At 44.7% G+C, this 14,102-nt stretch overlaps 1 protein-coding gene across 1 annotated transcript in view; it reads right to left on the bottom strand.

The window, feature by feature from the left end:
- Positions 1-1,561: 1,561 nt before the first annotated feature.
- LOC109914632 (centromere protein Q-like) overlaps positions 1,562-14,102 on the bottom strand; it is a 25,911-nt gene continuing 13,370 nt past the window's right edge. Inside the window, 5 exon segments of the mRNA XM_048620753.1 lie at positions 1,562-1,816; positions 5,442-5,510; positions 9,798-9,917; positions 10,711-10,840; positions 12,051-12,119. Of these exon segments, the coding sequence (XP_048476710.1) occupies positions 1,673-1,816; positions 5,442-5,510; positions 9,798-9,917; positions 10,711-10,840; positions 12,051-12,119 (532 nt within the window). The 3' untranslated portion in view covers positions 1,562-1,672.

The raw sequence follows: 14,102 nt of genomic DNA, 5'->3' as shown, positions 1-14,102 counted from the left end.
TAGGCCCGAAACATCAGCCTCTCTGCTCCTATGATGCTGCTTGGCCTGCTGTGTTCATCCAGCTCTACAGCTTGTTGTCTCGGATTCTCCAGCATCTGCAGTTCCTACTATCTCAGAATCACAATCATTTGAGGGGGAATTGCAACATGGTGTTGTTACAATAGGAAGATTGTTTAAGTGCCCAACAGTCCCCAGCAGAGGGGGAATCATGCTGTGACTGTTTGCGTGTATGTATGTATGTATGTATGTGTATGTGTGAGAGAGAGTCTGAGAGTGTGTGTCTATCTGTCTGTGTGTAATGTTTACAATTGCCAGCAGAGGGGGCATCATGCTGTGTGTGTGACGGTGTGTGTGTGTGCGCCTGTGTGTAATGTTTACAATTGCCAGCAGAGGGGGATCAAGCTGCGACTGTCTGTGTGCAACAGAGTGATATTCAAAGAGTCCAGAGAGGGAGATTACTATTGGTGACTTGTGTGTACATTCATCTTTAACACAACTTGTGCCAAGCAGCTACTTCCCAGCACTGACAAATTATCGGTGAAAAAGTGGGGCAGCCTTGTAATATCCCTTGAAATATTCCTATGAACGAAGTACTTTTGTTTAATAATCTTTTGTTCAATTCCATCCACACCTCTGTTCAATTTTGAAATAAACATGTTCATTTGTGTAAAATTGTAACTAAAGTGTTCAACTGTATAATAGATTATCATCATTGGCATAAACCTCAAGCTAATTCAGCTTGTTGACTTAAAAACCAAAAGAACTGTGGATGCTGTGAATCAGGAACAAAGACAGAAGTTGCTGGAAAAGCTCAGCAGGTCTGGCAGCATCTGTGAAGAAAAAGTCAGAGTTAACGTTTCGGGTCCCAGTTCTGAGGAAGGGTCACTGGACCCGAAACGTTAACTCTGATTTTTTTTCTTCACAGATGCCGTCAGACCTATGAGCTTTTCCAGTAACTTCTGCTTCTGTTGGTGACTTTTCTTGTTTGTTTTAGTTTCATTAAATTTTTGCAAAAAATGTGTTCATTTGTCTTTCTTCTGTCTGTCTCTCTCTTCTCGGTTTTGTCTCTTTTTCTTTCTCTGTCTCTTTTTTTTCTGAAACCTCAATCCCAGACTTCCACCGCTATCTCAGATTTCCAATTACTGATCAAACTTCAGGTCACTGAAGCTGTTAGCTCTTTGTGTAGACTGGGTGATTGGTTACTTCCGGATGAACGCTTGGGACATTTTATTGTGTTAAGGGCACTATGTGATTGCAAACTGTATTTGTTGAGTGAGTGGTGGTTTCAAGAGGCACCTGAGAGCTTGTGGGGCACTGGTAGTGACCCTCCCTCGGAGCCAGGAGGTCTGGGTTCAAGTCCCACCAGCTCCAGAGCTGTATAATAACGTCTCTGCACAGGTTGATTAGAAAATAAGTGTACAAGAGGAATTGGAGGGCAATGTAAACGGTCAAATGATCATTGGCAGTAGGGGGGATATTGTCCTCGTGTTGGACACCATCTCTCCTGTTCAAAAGAAACTTTAAGCAGATGGCAGAAGGAAAACAGACACGAGTAAAGGCGTGGTTAAAACTAAGTTTATTATAGATCTGCTTCTGGAAACATATAACCCCAATGTAAGGAACCATTTAGTTAACAGCAGAGACGCGTAACAAAATTAACAGCAAAATTAATTCAGTGGTCAATAGGAGAGATGGTGTCAGCTTCTGCGTGGGCACGTTCAAGGAAGGTCAACAGGTTTTGCATGGCAGGGCAACGTTGAATGGTTTGAAGGTCCTGAAGGAGTGCGTCATGATTTCCGATGGCCATCAGCTTCTCCTGGGGGCAGACAACAGACAAGCATTCATGGTGACAGCACAGAGCACCCCCAACATGGGGAAAGACCCTGCCCCAGTGTATCACAGTCAGGTGTGTGCACATGTTTGTGTGCGCGTGTAAGAATGCTTGTGTATGAGTGTATGTGTACATATGTAAGCGTGTGTTGCAACTGTGTGTGTATACATGTGTATACGCGTATACACATCTGTGTGTGCATATACGTGTGTGCGTGTATGTGTGCGCGCGCGCGCAGGTATGTCAGTGTCGAAGTGTAATCAGCTCGAGTAGCCTTCAATTGGGAATGAGCTCCTACCAGAAGTGGAGGAACATTCCTGACTGTGACCCCTGCTAGCTTAAACATTCACTCCTGACGCACAGCGGTAGAGGTGAGTACCACCATCCAAACCTCGCTAGACAGAACCTTCCAAATCTCCACTACCTCGAAGGATAAGGGTAGCAGATACATGGGAACGTCACCCAGGCTCCCCTCCAAGCCACTCACCAGTCTGGGCTTTTTTTTCATTCATGGGATAAATAATAAATATTAATCAATCAATCACAGGCCAACATTTATTGCCCCATCCCCGGTTGCCCTTGAGGTGAAGGTGAGCTGCCTTCTTGAACCACCGCAGTTCATGTGCTGCAGTTTGACCCACAATGGCCCTTAGGGAAGGAAATCTGGAATTCTGACCCAGCAACACTAAACGAACAGCAATTTATTTCCAACTTCAGACAGTGTGCAACTTGGCGGGGGGGCTGCTTGCAAGGGGTGGTGTTCCCATTTATCTGCTGCCCTGGTCCTTCTAGATGGAAGTGGTCGTGGGTTTGGAAGATGCTGCCTGAGGATCTTTGGTGAATCTCTGCAGTGCATCTTGTCGATGGCACACACTGCTATGACTGAGCTTCGGTGGGGGAGGGAGTGGGATGTTTGTGGATGTGGTGCCAATCAAGCAGGGAGTTGCTTTGTCCTGGATGGTGTCGAGCTTCTTGAGTGTTGTGGGGCTGCACTCATCCAGGGGCAAGTGGGGAGTATTCCATCACCCTCCTGCCTTGTGCCTTGTCAATGGCGGACAGACTTTGAGGAGTCCAGAGGTGAGTTATACTGAAATTCCTTGCTCCTGACCTGCTGTTGTAGCCACACATTATCCTGACAACTACATCACCGTCACTGGGTCAAAATCCTGGAACTCCCTTCCAGCACTGTAGGTGTGACTGCAGCCGTTCAAGAGGCCATCACCTTCTCAAGGTCAATTCAAGATGGGCAAAACTGATCATACCAACAGCACTCATCCCAAAAAGAAGAAGAAAAGTGGCATTTGGACAGAGGTGACCTGGAATACACTAAATGTGTGGCCTCTGGATGTGCAACTCAAATTGGTAGTGATGCCACTCTATCAGGGGCAAGTGGAGAGACTGGACAAGCTACATTGGTCTTCTTTAGAGCAGAGAAAATCAGGAAGGGTTGGTCCAGAATGGTCCTAATGATAAGGGAACAGCGGTCAACTGGACAGACTGGAGAAAACGGAATTATTCCACTTCAGGTAAAGAAGCAGAGGTAACACGAAGAAAGATATATTTTTTCCCATTGAGTTGTTCTGATCTGGAAAGGTTGCCTGTAGAAGGCAGTGGATTCAATTGTAACTGCTAGTTCTACATGTCTATATTTATGGACTAAGTAAAAGCCTGGAAGATTTTGAACAATTAACCAGGGCATTGTCAAGGAATTAAATCAACAGTTAACATGGGCTGTAAGCCAGCTGGTGATCACACAAAGATTTTGGAAAAACAGCCAAGGAAAGCTTTTAGGGAGGTAAGGAATGGGTTTTATTGCCCTTAACTGCTGGAACACCTGAAATAGGCTATGAGGTCCTGCGCTAATATTTGCCCAGCAACCCTTTCGGGGATTGATTTTTGTTTAAAACACCTAGGGAGTCAGAAGGAAGAAAGACCTCCAAAACTGGAAGTCTCTTTGTCCTGTTTTTGGTTGAATTAATTGGGAATCTGAAAACACTTCCACATCTCGGTGTTTTGACAACCTTGTGAACCTTTGAAAAGATGAGGTGTGACCACTTTCCAAAGACTTGGATCTATACCGATTTCTATTTAAGACAAAGTTTGGAAGATCTTCCACTAGTTGACAGCTCTTAGCAATTCGACGCCATCAACAAGAATCTTAGTGCTCCCGGGCCTGGCCAGGCTAGCTATAAACAGGTCCAGGCAGCGGGTTGTGGAGGGATCGGTCATCTCTGTCGACTGCCTACACATCTTCTGTGGTTACCTTCGAGCCTGGGTGCGCTTTGGTGAGGGAGCACACAGTGTACATCGGTGCTCTCACTGCCTTTAGAGAGAAGTGGGCCCTGCAGGGGCCCCTCCAACCCCATTTTAATGTACTCCCCTCCTTCTCTTCCTACCCTATGCCCATCACCTTTTTTTTGATGTCAGCATTGTTCTTAACAGGTTTTGCTTGTTAATATGCAGCTGGCCACACGTGTGTTTCCCTGGTGGCGGAAAAAAGTATGTATAATAAATTGTATTCATAACTGTGTCTTTTTTTTCTGTCTCACTAAATATAAAAATAAATTTAAAACGAAATAAAAAGAACAAAAGAAACAAAAAGAAAAAAAAGAGAAAAAACAAAAACAAAACAGTGGACTATGTGAATTCATCAAACTCTATCTTTGTTTTCATACCATTTGCCAATAAGGCTGCTATCTTTCTTTTGTCCATTTTAAATGTAGTTTCTGCAGAGTCTTTGTCTTTTGTGTTGTGTGGATATGTTTGTGTTAAGACTAAAAGGGAGCAGAGTTCTAACTCTGGATTATACTTCAGATGTCAATCCGCTTAACCATTTGTCTTTTTATAATGTTTTACAATAAATGGATTATTTTTGAGTTAATTAAAGGAACTTGGTGGAAGCCCTTTTCTTAATTCTGGATAGCATCATAAAAGGGAAACAATTGGCCATTTTGAGGATGGAATCAAAACATTTGGACAAACAGTGCAACTCATAGAGTAGGGTGACCAGGGAATAGTTTAAGGACAAAGGGGTAAACGTTTCAGGACTGAGATGAGGAGAAATGTCCTCACCCAGAGGGTTCTGAGCCTGTGGAATTCTCTGTCACAGAAAGTGGCGAAGGCCAAAACATTGTGAGTTTTCAAGGAGGTAGATATAGCTCTTGCAGCTAAAAGGATCAGGGGTTATGGGAGGGAGAGATTAGAGTATTGAGCACAATGATCAGCCATGATCTTATTGAATGACAGTGCAGACTCAAGGGGTTGAATGGCCTACTCTTGCTCCTATCACAACAAAAAGAGAATCCAGTCTCCACAGCTCACCCCAGTGCACCAGCCAAAGGGCGAGTCTGGACATCTAGTCTGTCTAGACTATCACTATTTAGAAAGTAGGATGTAGCCAAGAGCTCCATCCCTTTCAAGTGAAAAGTAGAGCAACTCACATCTGCCTGCATTGACATCCATTCATTTAAGCCATTAATCGCTTATGGCTCTGTTCACAGCTGCTCCAATCTGCTTATCCCCCTACGTGTTATTTTCCCATTCTCAGCACTGGTTCTGGCCACTTGCGTCATCTCCCTTGGTCCCTTTTGGCCACACTACGGGCACTTACCTGAAGAGTGGTCTGCTGGAAACTGGACTCAGGGAGCTCTGGGAGGTTTAGAACCCCAACACCAACATTCTGGGGAGAGAGGGAAAAGGTGTCAGTGTCCTGCCTCAAGGAGAGAAGTGGTTCATTCCAGCTTGTCTCTGGAGTAACAAAAAAAGATTGACGTTGACACAGTGCCTTTCCCGACCTCTGGACGACCCAAACTGACTTGCAGTCAGTCGGGTTGTAATGCAGGAAATACAAAAGTCAATCTGCACACAGCAAACTCTGGCACACAGAAGCGTGAAAAGGACTGGATCATCTATTTTTTTCTTTAAAATTACCCTGAATATTGGCCGTGACACTAGGGGCATCTCCCCAACACTTCTTCAGAATACTAACAGTGGGATCATCCCTGTCCTTCCAACAAGAACATAGGAGGTATGGTTAGTAAGTTTGCAGGTGACACCAAAACGGAGGTGTAGTGGACCGTGAAGAAGGTTACCTCAGAGTACAAGGGGACCTTGATCAGACGAGCCAATGGGCTGAGGAGTGGCAGATGGAGTTTAATTTAGATAAATGTGAGGTCTTACATTTTTGAAAGGCAAATCAGGGCAGGATGTATACACTTAATGGTAAGGTCCTGGGGACGACTGCTGAACAAAGAAACCTTGGGGTGCAGTTTGATAGTTCCTTGAAAGTGGTGTCCCAAGTAGACAGGATAGTAAAGAAGGCGTTTGGTATGCTTGCCTTTTTCGGTTAGTGCATTGAGTATAAGAGTTGGGAGGGTCATGTTGAGACTGTACAGGACACTGGTTAGGCCACTTTTGGAATACCGTGTGCAATTCTGGTCTCCCTGCTATAGGAAGGATATTGTGAGGCTTGAAAGGGTTCAGAAAAGATTGAGAAGGATGTTGCCAGGGTTGGAGGTTTGAGCTGCAGGGAGAGGCCGAATAGGCTGGGAGACCAGGAGGCTGTGCACAGTTCTCTGGAGTGTGAGGATAGGTTTTCTGCCATGAGGAATGGTTCAGTAGTTGGGGCCTGTATTCATTGGAGTTCAGGAGAATGAAGGTGACCTTCCTGAAAGAGAACATTTGAAACAGCTTGACAGTGCTTCCCAACAACGGGGAGTCTAGAACTGGGCGAAGCTTCAGAATAAGGAGTCTTAAGTTTAAAACAGAGATGGGGAGGAATTTCTTCTCTCAGAGGGCCATAAACCTGGGGACACCTTTTCCACAGGCAGTAGTAGGGATTGGAACTCTGAATATATCCAGGACTGAGCTAGATTTTTGATTAACTGCAATCCCAAGAGCTTTTTTTTTAGTGATAAACAAAAGTGATGTGGAGGCAGGTGACAATCAGATCAGAATGGCAGAGCGGGCTTTGGAGGCTACTCCTGTTCTTTTGTTACATTTGTATACTGTTGTTTAGTGAACCTCCAGCAAACTGAAAAATGCCTCAATGCTATGCAGTGAGTCACACTTGAAACCTTTCAATCACGTCTCAGACGGTGGGGAGAATGGAGAAACTGGGATTATTCTCCCATGAGCAGACAAGCCAATAAGGAGATTTAATCGAGATATTTAAAGTCATGAAAAATGATGAGGGCATCACTGGCTGGGCAGCATTTATTGCCCATCCCTAATTGCCCAGAGGGCAGTTAAGAGTCAACCGCATTGCTGTGGGTCTCGAGTCACATGTAGGCCAGACCAGGTAAGGATGGCAGTTTCCTTCCCTAAAGGGCATTAATGAACCAGATGGGTTTTTTCCGACAATCAACAATGGATTCACGGTCATCATTAGATCCTTAATCCCAGATATTTACTGAATTCAAATTCCACCATCTGCAATGGCAGGATTCAAACCCAGGTCCCCAGAATGTTATCTAGGTCTCTGTCCAGCGATAATACCACTAGGCCATCGCCTCCCCTATACAAGTAAGGAAGGAGAAACAGTTTGCAGTGGCAGGAGGATCAGGAATGACAGAACACAGGTTTAACATGCAACAAAGAACTTTGGATACTGGAGACCAGACCTGCTGAGCCTCGACAGATCAACGGTAACTGGCACAAGAACCCAAGGAGACACACGAGGAAGAGATCATGATAAGTTACAACGGAAAAAGTGCAAGGTTCAGCGAAAGTTATCAACAGGGATTTGAAACAAACGGCGTCTGGGGGCTAGTGCCGGAGAACCAGAGAGAATGGCTAATGTTACATTCTGGTTTGAAAACGGTTGTAAAAAGGTTGGCTCAGCAATTATGGAGCAGTCAGCTTAACATTGGTGATTGGAATCTTCTGGAAGCAATAATTCTGAATAGGATTAGTATTCACATGGAAAAGTTAATTTGGAATATTCATCATGGATTTGTTAAAGGAAAATCATCTCTAACTAACTGCCTGGAGTTTTGGAAATGGTTGTGAGAGGAAGGATATTATTAAGAGGTTCAGAAAAGATTTACCAGGATGTTGCCAGGAATGGAGGGTTTGAATTATAAGGAGGCTGGATAAACTGGGACTTTTTTCACTGGAGCGTAGGGGGTTGAGGGGTAACCTTATAGAGGTTTAAAAGATTGTGAGGGGCATTGATAACATGAATTGCAAAGGTATTTTCCCTAGGGTGGAAGAGTTCAAAACTTGGGGGAGGTTATTTTTAAGGTGAGAGGAAAAAGATTATAAAAGGACATGAGGGACAACCCTTTTACACAGAGTGGTTAGTATGTGGAGTGAACTTCCAGAGGAAGTGGTAGTTGCAGACACAGTTACAACATTTAAAAGATATTTGAATAAGTACATGAATAGGAGGGATTGGGCCAAATGCAGGCAGGTGGGACTAGTTTGGTTTGGGAACATAGTCAACATAAGACTGGTTGGGCTGAAGTGTGTGCTTCTGTGCTGTTTGATTCTATCACTCTATGAGGTAGCAGAGAAGGTTGATGAGGGTAATGCTGTTGATGTGCTGTGTATGGATGTCCAGAAGGTATTCGATACAATGCCACACTGCAGACCCGTGAGGAAAGGTTTAGGTCGAGGGGTAAAAGGGATAGTAACAAAGTGGATACAAAATTGACTGAGGGATGGGAAACAGAGAGGAATGGTTAATGGGTATTTTTCAGGCTGGAGGAAGGTTTATAGTGGACAAAAACAGAAGTTGCTGGAAAAGCTCAGCAGGTCTGGCAGCCTCTGACTTTTTCTTCCCAGATGCTGCCAGACCTGCTGAGCTTTTCCAGCAACTTCTGTTTTTGTTCCTGATTTACAGCACCCGCAGTTCTTTCGGTTTTTATTTAAGTTTATAGTGGAGTTCCCCAGGGGTTGATATTGAAATCCTAACATTTTCTGACATATAACGATCTGGATCTTGGTGTGCAGGGAGAAGTTTCGAAGTCTGTGATTTGTACAAGACTTGGGAGCATTGTAAACTCTGAGGAGGCAATGTTGTCAACTCTTAACTCTTGTCTCATCAATTAAGGATGGGCAATAAATGCTGGTCTAACCAGATCCCATGAATGAATTAAATAAAAAGGACATAGCCAGTTGGCAGAGTGGGTGGGCAAGTAACAGCTGAAGTACAGTGTGGAGCAGTGTGAGGTGATCTATTTCAGACGAACATGGAGAGACAGTACAAAATGAAGGGTATAATTCTAAAGAAACAAAAACAGAAGTTGCTGGGAAAGCTCAGCAGGTCTGGCAACATCTGTGAAGGAAAAAATCAGAGTTAATGTTTCAGGTCCGGTGACCCTTCCCCAGATGGGTATACGATTCTAGCATATAATTCTAAAGGGTCATGCAGCAGTCGAGACAGCTAGGTGTATCTGCATAATAGATCATTAAAGGTAACAGGACAGGTAAAGAGAACTCTTACTAAACCCCAATTGAGGGGGTATCCATCTGAGATTTACCTCTTTGGCCCACCAGTGATGGACATCAGAGCTGTGTGAGTCTCAGCGACAGTCAGGCAGAGAACAGTACAGCACAGGAACGGACCCTTCAGCCTAGGATGTTGTGCCGAACATGACACCAAATTCAACTAATCCCTTCTGCCTGCTCTTGGTCCACATCCCTCCATTCCTTACATAAGAGGACTCGGGAGGAGGAAGAATAGGTTATTGGCTGTAGTCATGGAGGGAATACCATCGTCCCTGAACATAATTCTGAGACTCCCAGCCTGAAGGCTTGCTGTCTATGGATACGCAGCAAGAACAGGGTCAGGGTTAATATTGCACCACAGCTTTGCTTGTGATACACTGAGAGACAGGTGAACATCTTGAAATGAGGCATTGTCCCCTTACAAATTTTTAACTAATAGGAAGAGACAATCAAGCTGCGGAGAATGTTGTACGACGCACGGAGCACGTGTGGCCGGAGCAGGGGAGACACCCACCTGGAATTCATTGTTTTCAGTCTCGTCCAGAAATGCTCTGAGACTACTGATCTCATTCTGCAGCTTGTCCGCTTCTTCACTGTTCCGTTCCAGTGTCGCGATGATCTTATCCAACTCATCCTGCAGCACAAGGAGAGGCAAAGTCATTTAGCTGACACTGAGTCGGGGTTGGGGCAGGAATGTCTTAAGCTTTAGTGCGTCCCTCAGCACGTAGTCCTGGACCCAGTGCCAGTCTGCAAAACTCAGCCGAGGTCAGTTCCTTGCTCTGGAAGAACAACAAGTTTCGGGCAGACCAAAGAGTGTCTTTCACAGAGTTGATGCTCCTTCAGGCACAGTCAATGTTTGTCTCGGTGTGCGTCCTGTAGAACAGACAGTAGAGCACAGAGCCCAGCTTCGCAGAGTCAGGGGACACAGTCTCAGTATGTACGGTACATCATTTAGAACTGGGATGTGGAAAGATTTCTTTAAGCATACGGTGGTCATCCTGTGGAATTCTCTACCACAGAAAGTGGTGAAGGCCGGGTCACTGAGTATATTCAAGAGAGAGACAGATACATTTTTAGGTATTAAAAGGTGTCAAGGGCATGGAGGGAATGTGTGAATACAGCTTGGAAATAGAGGATCAGTTATGGTCATATTGAAAGGCAGAACAGGCAGGAAGGGGGCCGAATGGCCTACTCCTGCTCCTAGTTTTGATGCTTCAAAAGGGGAACTGGGTTTATACAAGCTGGCAGGAAAGTTTTCAGGGGTCTGAGGTACTGGGTGAGTTCTCTGAAGAGCCAACACAAACAGGAGGGGCCGAATGGCCTCCCTTGCCTACTGTAAGATTCTACATGTAGTACGATGGAAATCAGGACCCTCTGCCCTTTATTGTAACGTTATTGGCTGTGCAAGTTGTGTTGGAGTGAAATACCTGCAAGATTTGCAGGGAAGCTTCATCCTCTCTCAGGTGTTCTTTCTTGGATACATAAGACCTCTGGACATTTTTTAAATCTCTCAGCTTGCTCACAGGTACTTTAATGGAAGAACATCGATCCAGAAACCTGGAAAGAACAAAGGCAGGAATATTACTGGGTTAGCTTGAAAATGCCTCGAAACCTTAATGTTTGGAGAGTGCCAGTCTGGGCTCAAAGCCCTGACACTGACCAAGATCAACTTTTGTCTCCAGGCGATTTTGAACAGTCCCTCCTTTAAAGCTGTCCTCAGGAGGTTCCCATCCTTACACTGACAACAGGCAACGATACGGAGTCTTCTTCCTGAATACAGCAATTACATCTCCAACTGAAGTGTTTTGTTAAGTCAGTACAGAGAGCATTGCAAGTCAGCCCTCTGTTACAAGCCCTCTGACGTTAGACCACATCTGTATTCAGTTCTGGGAGCTACACCTTAAGACACAGAATGATCTTCAGCACAGATTGATCAGAATGATATTGACAGGCGAGATGTGGGCAGGTTATTTCTCCTAAAGGGAAGGTCTAAGACCAGGCAACACAGCCTCACAATCAGCAGTCACCCATTTAAATAGAAATGAGGAGAAATTTCTTCTCTTAACGGGTTTTCAAGACAGGGACATTAAGTATATTTGAGGCTGCCACATTTTTAAATCAAGAAGGGAATCAAGAGTTATAGTGAAAAGGCAGGGAGTATAATTGAGGATTATCAGAAGCAGTCTGAACAGCCTGAATGGCCTACTTCGCCTCCCATGTTCACTCTCAACAATGCAGCGCTCCCTCAGCGCTGACCCTCCGACAGTGCGGCGCTCCCTCAGCGCTGACCCTCCGACAGTGGGGTGCTCCCTCCGCGCTGACCCTCCGACAGTGCGGCGCTCCCTCCGCGCTGACCCTCCGACAGTGCGGCGCTCCCTCCGCGCTGGCGCTCCCTCAGCGCTGACCCTCCGACAGTGGGGTGCTCCATCAGCACTGACCCTCCGACAATACAACACTCGGTCAGTACTGGCCTTCCATTAGCGTGGCACTCCTTTAGTACTGGTTCAGGGGTTATTGACTTATTGGCTAACTTTAGTTTAATACTGAGAACAAGCTGTTGGGTATTTCTGAAAGATACCCATCAGTTGCTATCAAATAGCTTTGTATCCTGGTTCTTCCTCAATACCTCTATGTGGGTTTTGAAATTTTAAAATGCTCAAACTCCTGTTGAATGCCCCCTGTGGATTTTGCAATTTGGTCAAATCAGTTTGCAAACCTCACTTGCCTCTACACAGCACAAATAAGATTCATAGCCCCACACAATTACCTGTGTCTTAACTGGCTCAGATGTTCCTGACTGGCCTCCATCTTGGAACCCTTCTGTGGCAAAGCATTGCTGTAGGGAATCAAAACACATGTTTTAAAATTGGCTCCTAAATCAAACTGAAAGAACCTGTGGATGCTGTAAATCAGAAACAAAAATAGAAATTGCTTGAAAAACCTCAGCAGGTCTGGCACCATCTGTGGAGAGAAATCAGGTAACGTTTCGGATCGAGTGACACTCAGAACCCAGCACCCGAAACGTTAACTCTGATTTCTGTCCACAGGTGCTGCCAGACCTGCTGAACTTTTCCAGCAATCTCTATTTTTGTTTTAAAATTGGCTGCTGTTTGGCACAAACTGAGCAAAATAGAGACATGGGAGATACAATAGTTGGAACAGGGATATGATCAGGGATATGATCAGGGAGATGAGCAGGGTGATACACAAACAACACAAGAAGTCCCTAAGCACCACTGAACCCAGCGTAACAGGCTATTCCACATGTGGCAACTTGTTATTCCTGCAAGGCTCAAGGATGGACGGCTGAGAGGTTTGGGGGAGCACACTAGTAGAGTGATTATCCCTTTACCTTCACTTCAGAACTACGGCTGTTTCAGTAGCAGAGGCCTCAGCCAAAAGTTAGTGAGAGAAAGGACACTGAATGCACTCTCTGAATAAAATGTAAACAAAACGCCAACACGAGGAGTTTCACCTTGCGTAGGTGGGGCACCAAAGAAGTCTGATCATCGGACCACATTTTTCAACTGTCAAACACCAGTAAGTAGAAAACAGCTAGTGCATTAACATTGAAAAACACTTGGCAGGATGGTATTATTGCAGAGATTTTTTACTCAAAAGATGAGGAGTGTTGCAAAGGATACAGTAAAGAAACAGGCCTACTGGTCTGATTATAGTCTAGAGTTTATGCCCAATATGAGCCTCCTCCAACCTCTCTCTATCTCACCCAATTAACGTCTCCCTCTCTTCATCATCTGTTTATCCAGTTTCCCTTTAGAAATCATGTTAGCCACTCCCTGTGGGAGCAAGTTCCACATCCTTACTATTGTCTGGATAGTTCCTGAATTCCTAAATGGATGAATTTGTGACTCTCTTGTATTTATGGTCTGTAGTGGGAACATCTTTTCTACATCTACTCTATCAAAACCTTTCTTTATTTCAAAGACATTAATTAGATGATCCCTCAGTCTTCCCTTTTCAGAGAAGAGAGTTCTGTCCTGTTCTGTATTCCTGTTTGGTGTAATCTTTTAATTCTGGCATCACAGTTGTACTGCTTTGTATATCTGTAAAGCACATTCCCAGTATTTCTTTGGCCTTTTCAACTATATGGAGATCTGCTAACTACAAATCCAAATAACCTTGCTGCTTTTCAATTCTGTTCTGCTGGAAATAAATCTGAAAATGTTATTTGCTGTTTATACAGCCGTTTCTCTTTCTTTCCTTTATCCTTGTTATGGGATGTAGGTGTCACTGAGCATTTGTTGCCCATCTCTGAGTGGCTTGCTTGGAGATTTCAGAGAACAGTCAACTACATTGGTCTGGAGTTACATCAGGCCAGCCTGGATAAGGATGGCAGATTTCCTTCCCTAAAGAGCATTAGTGAGCCAGATGGATTTTTACAACTATCGATGAAAGTTTCAGGGTCACCATGACCAAGGCTACTTTCAACTCTAGCTTTATTCATTGCATTTAAAGTCCACCAGTTGCTGTGGAGATTTAAACCTCTGTCCCCAAAGCATTAGCCTGGGGCCTCTGTGTTATTAGCCCAGTGACATTCCCACCATACCACTGTCTCTCCTATAGCTTCACTAACTTGAATGGGCTGTGGATCTACTATATATCCCTCGTCCCTTTACACCATTGAGGTACTTGCAGTAACACTTGTACATGAACGCTTGTCATGCTTAGGATGCAGTCAGCAACAAACAACAATGTCAGAAACAGAGATAGTAGGAACTGCAGATGCTGGAGAATCTGAGATAACAAGGTGTAGAGCCGGATGAACAAAGCAGGCCAAGCAGCATCAGAGGAGCAGGAA

This window comes from Rhincodon typus, chromosome 48 (assembly GCF_021869965.1).
Source record: "Rhincodon typus isolate 14 chromosome 48, sRhiTyp1.1, whole genome shotgun sequence".
NCBI classification, from domain to species: domain Eukaryota; kingdom Metazoa; phylum Chordata; class Chondrichthyes; order Orectolobiformes; family Rhincodontidae; genus Rhincodon; species Rhincodon typus.
This window is presented reverse-complemented; position numbering and strand designations above follow the sequence as displayed.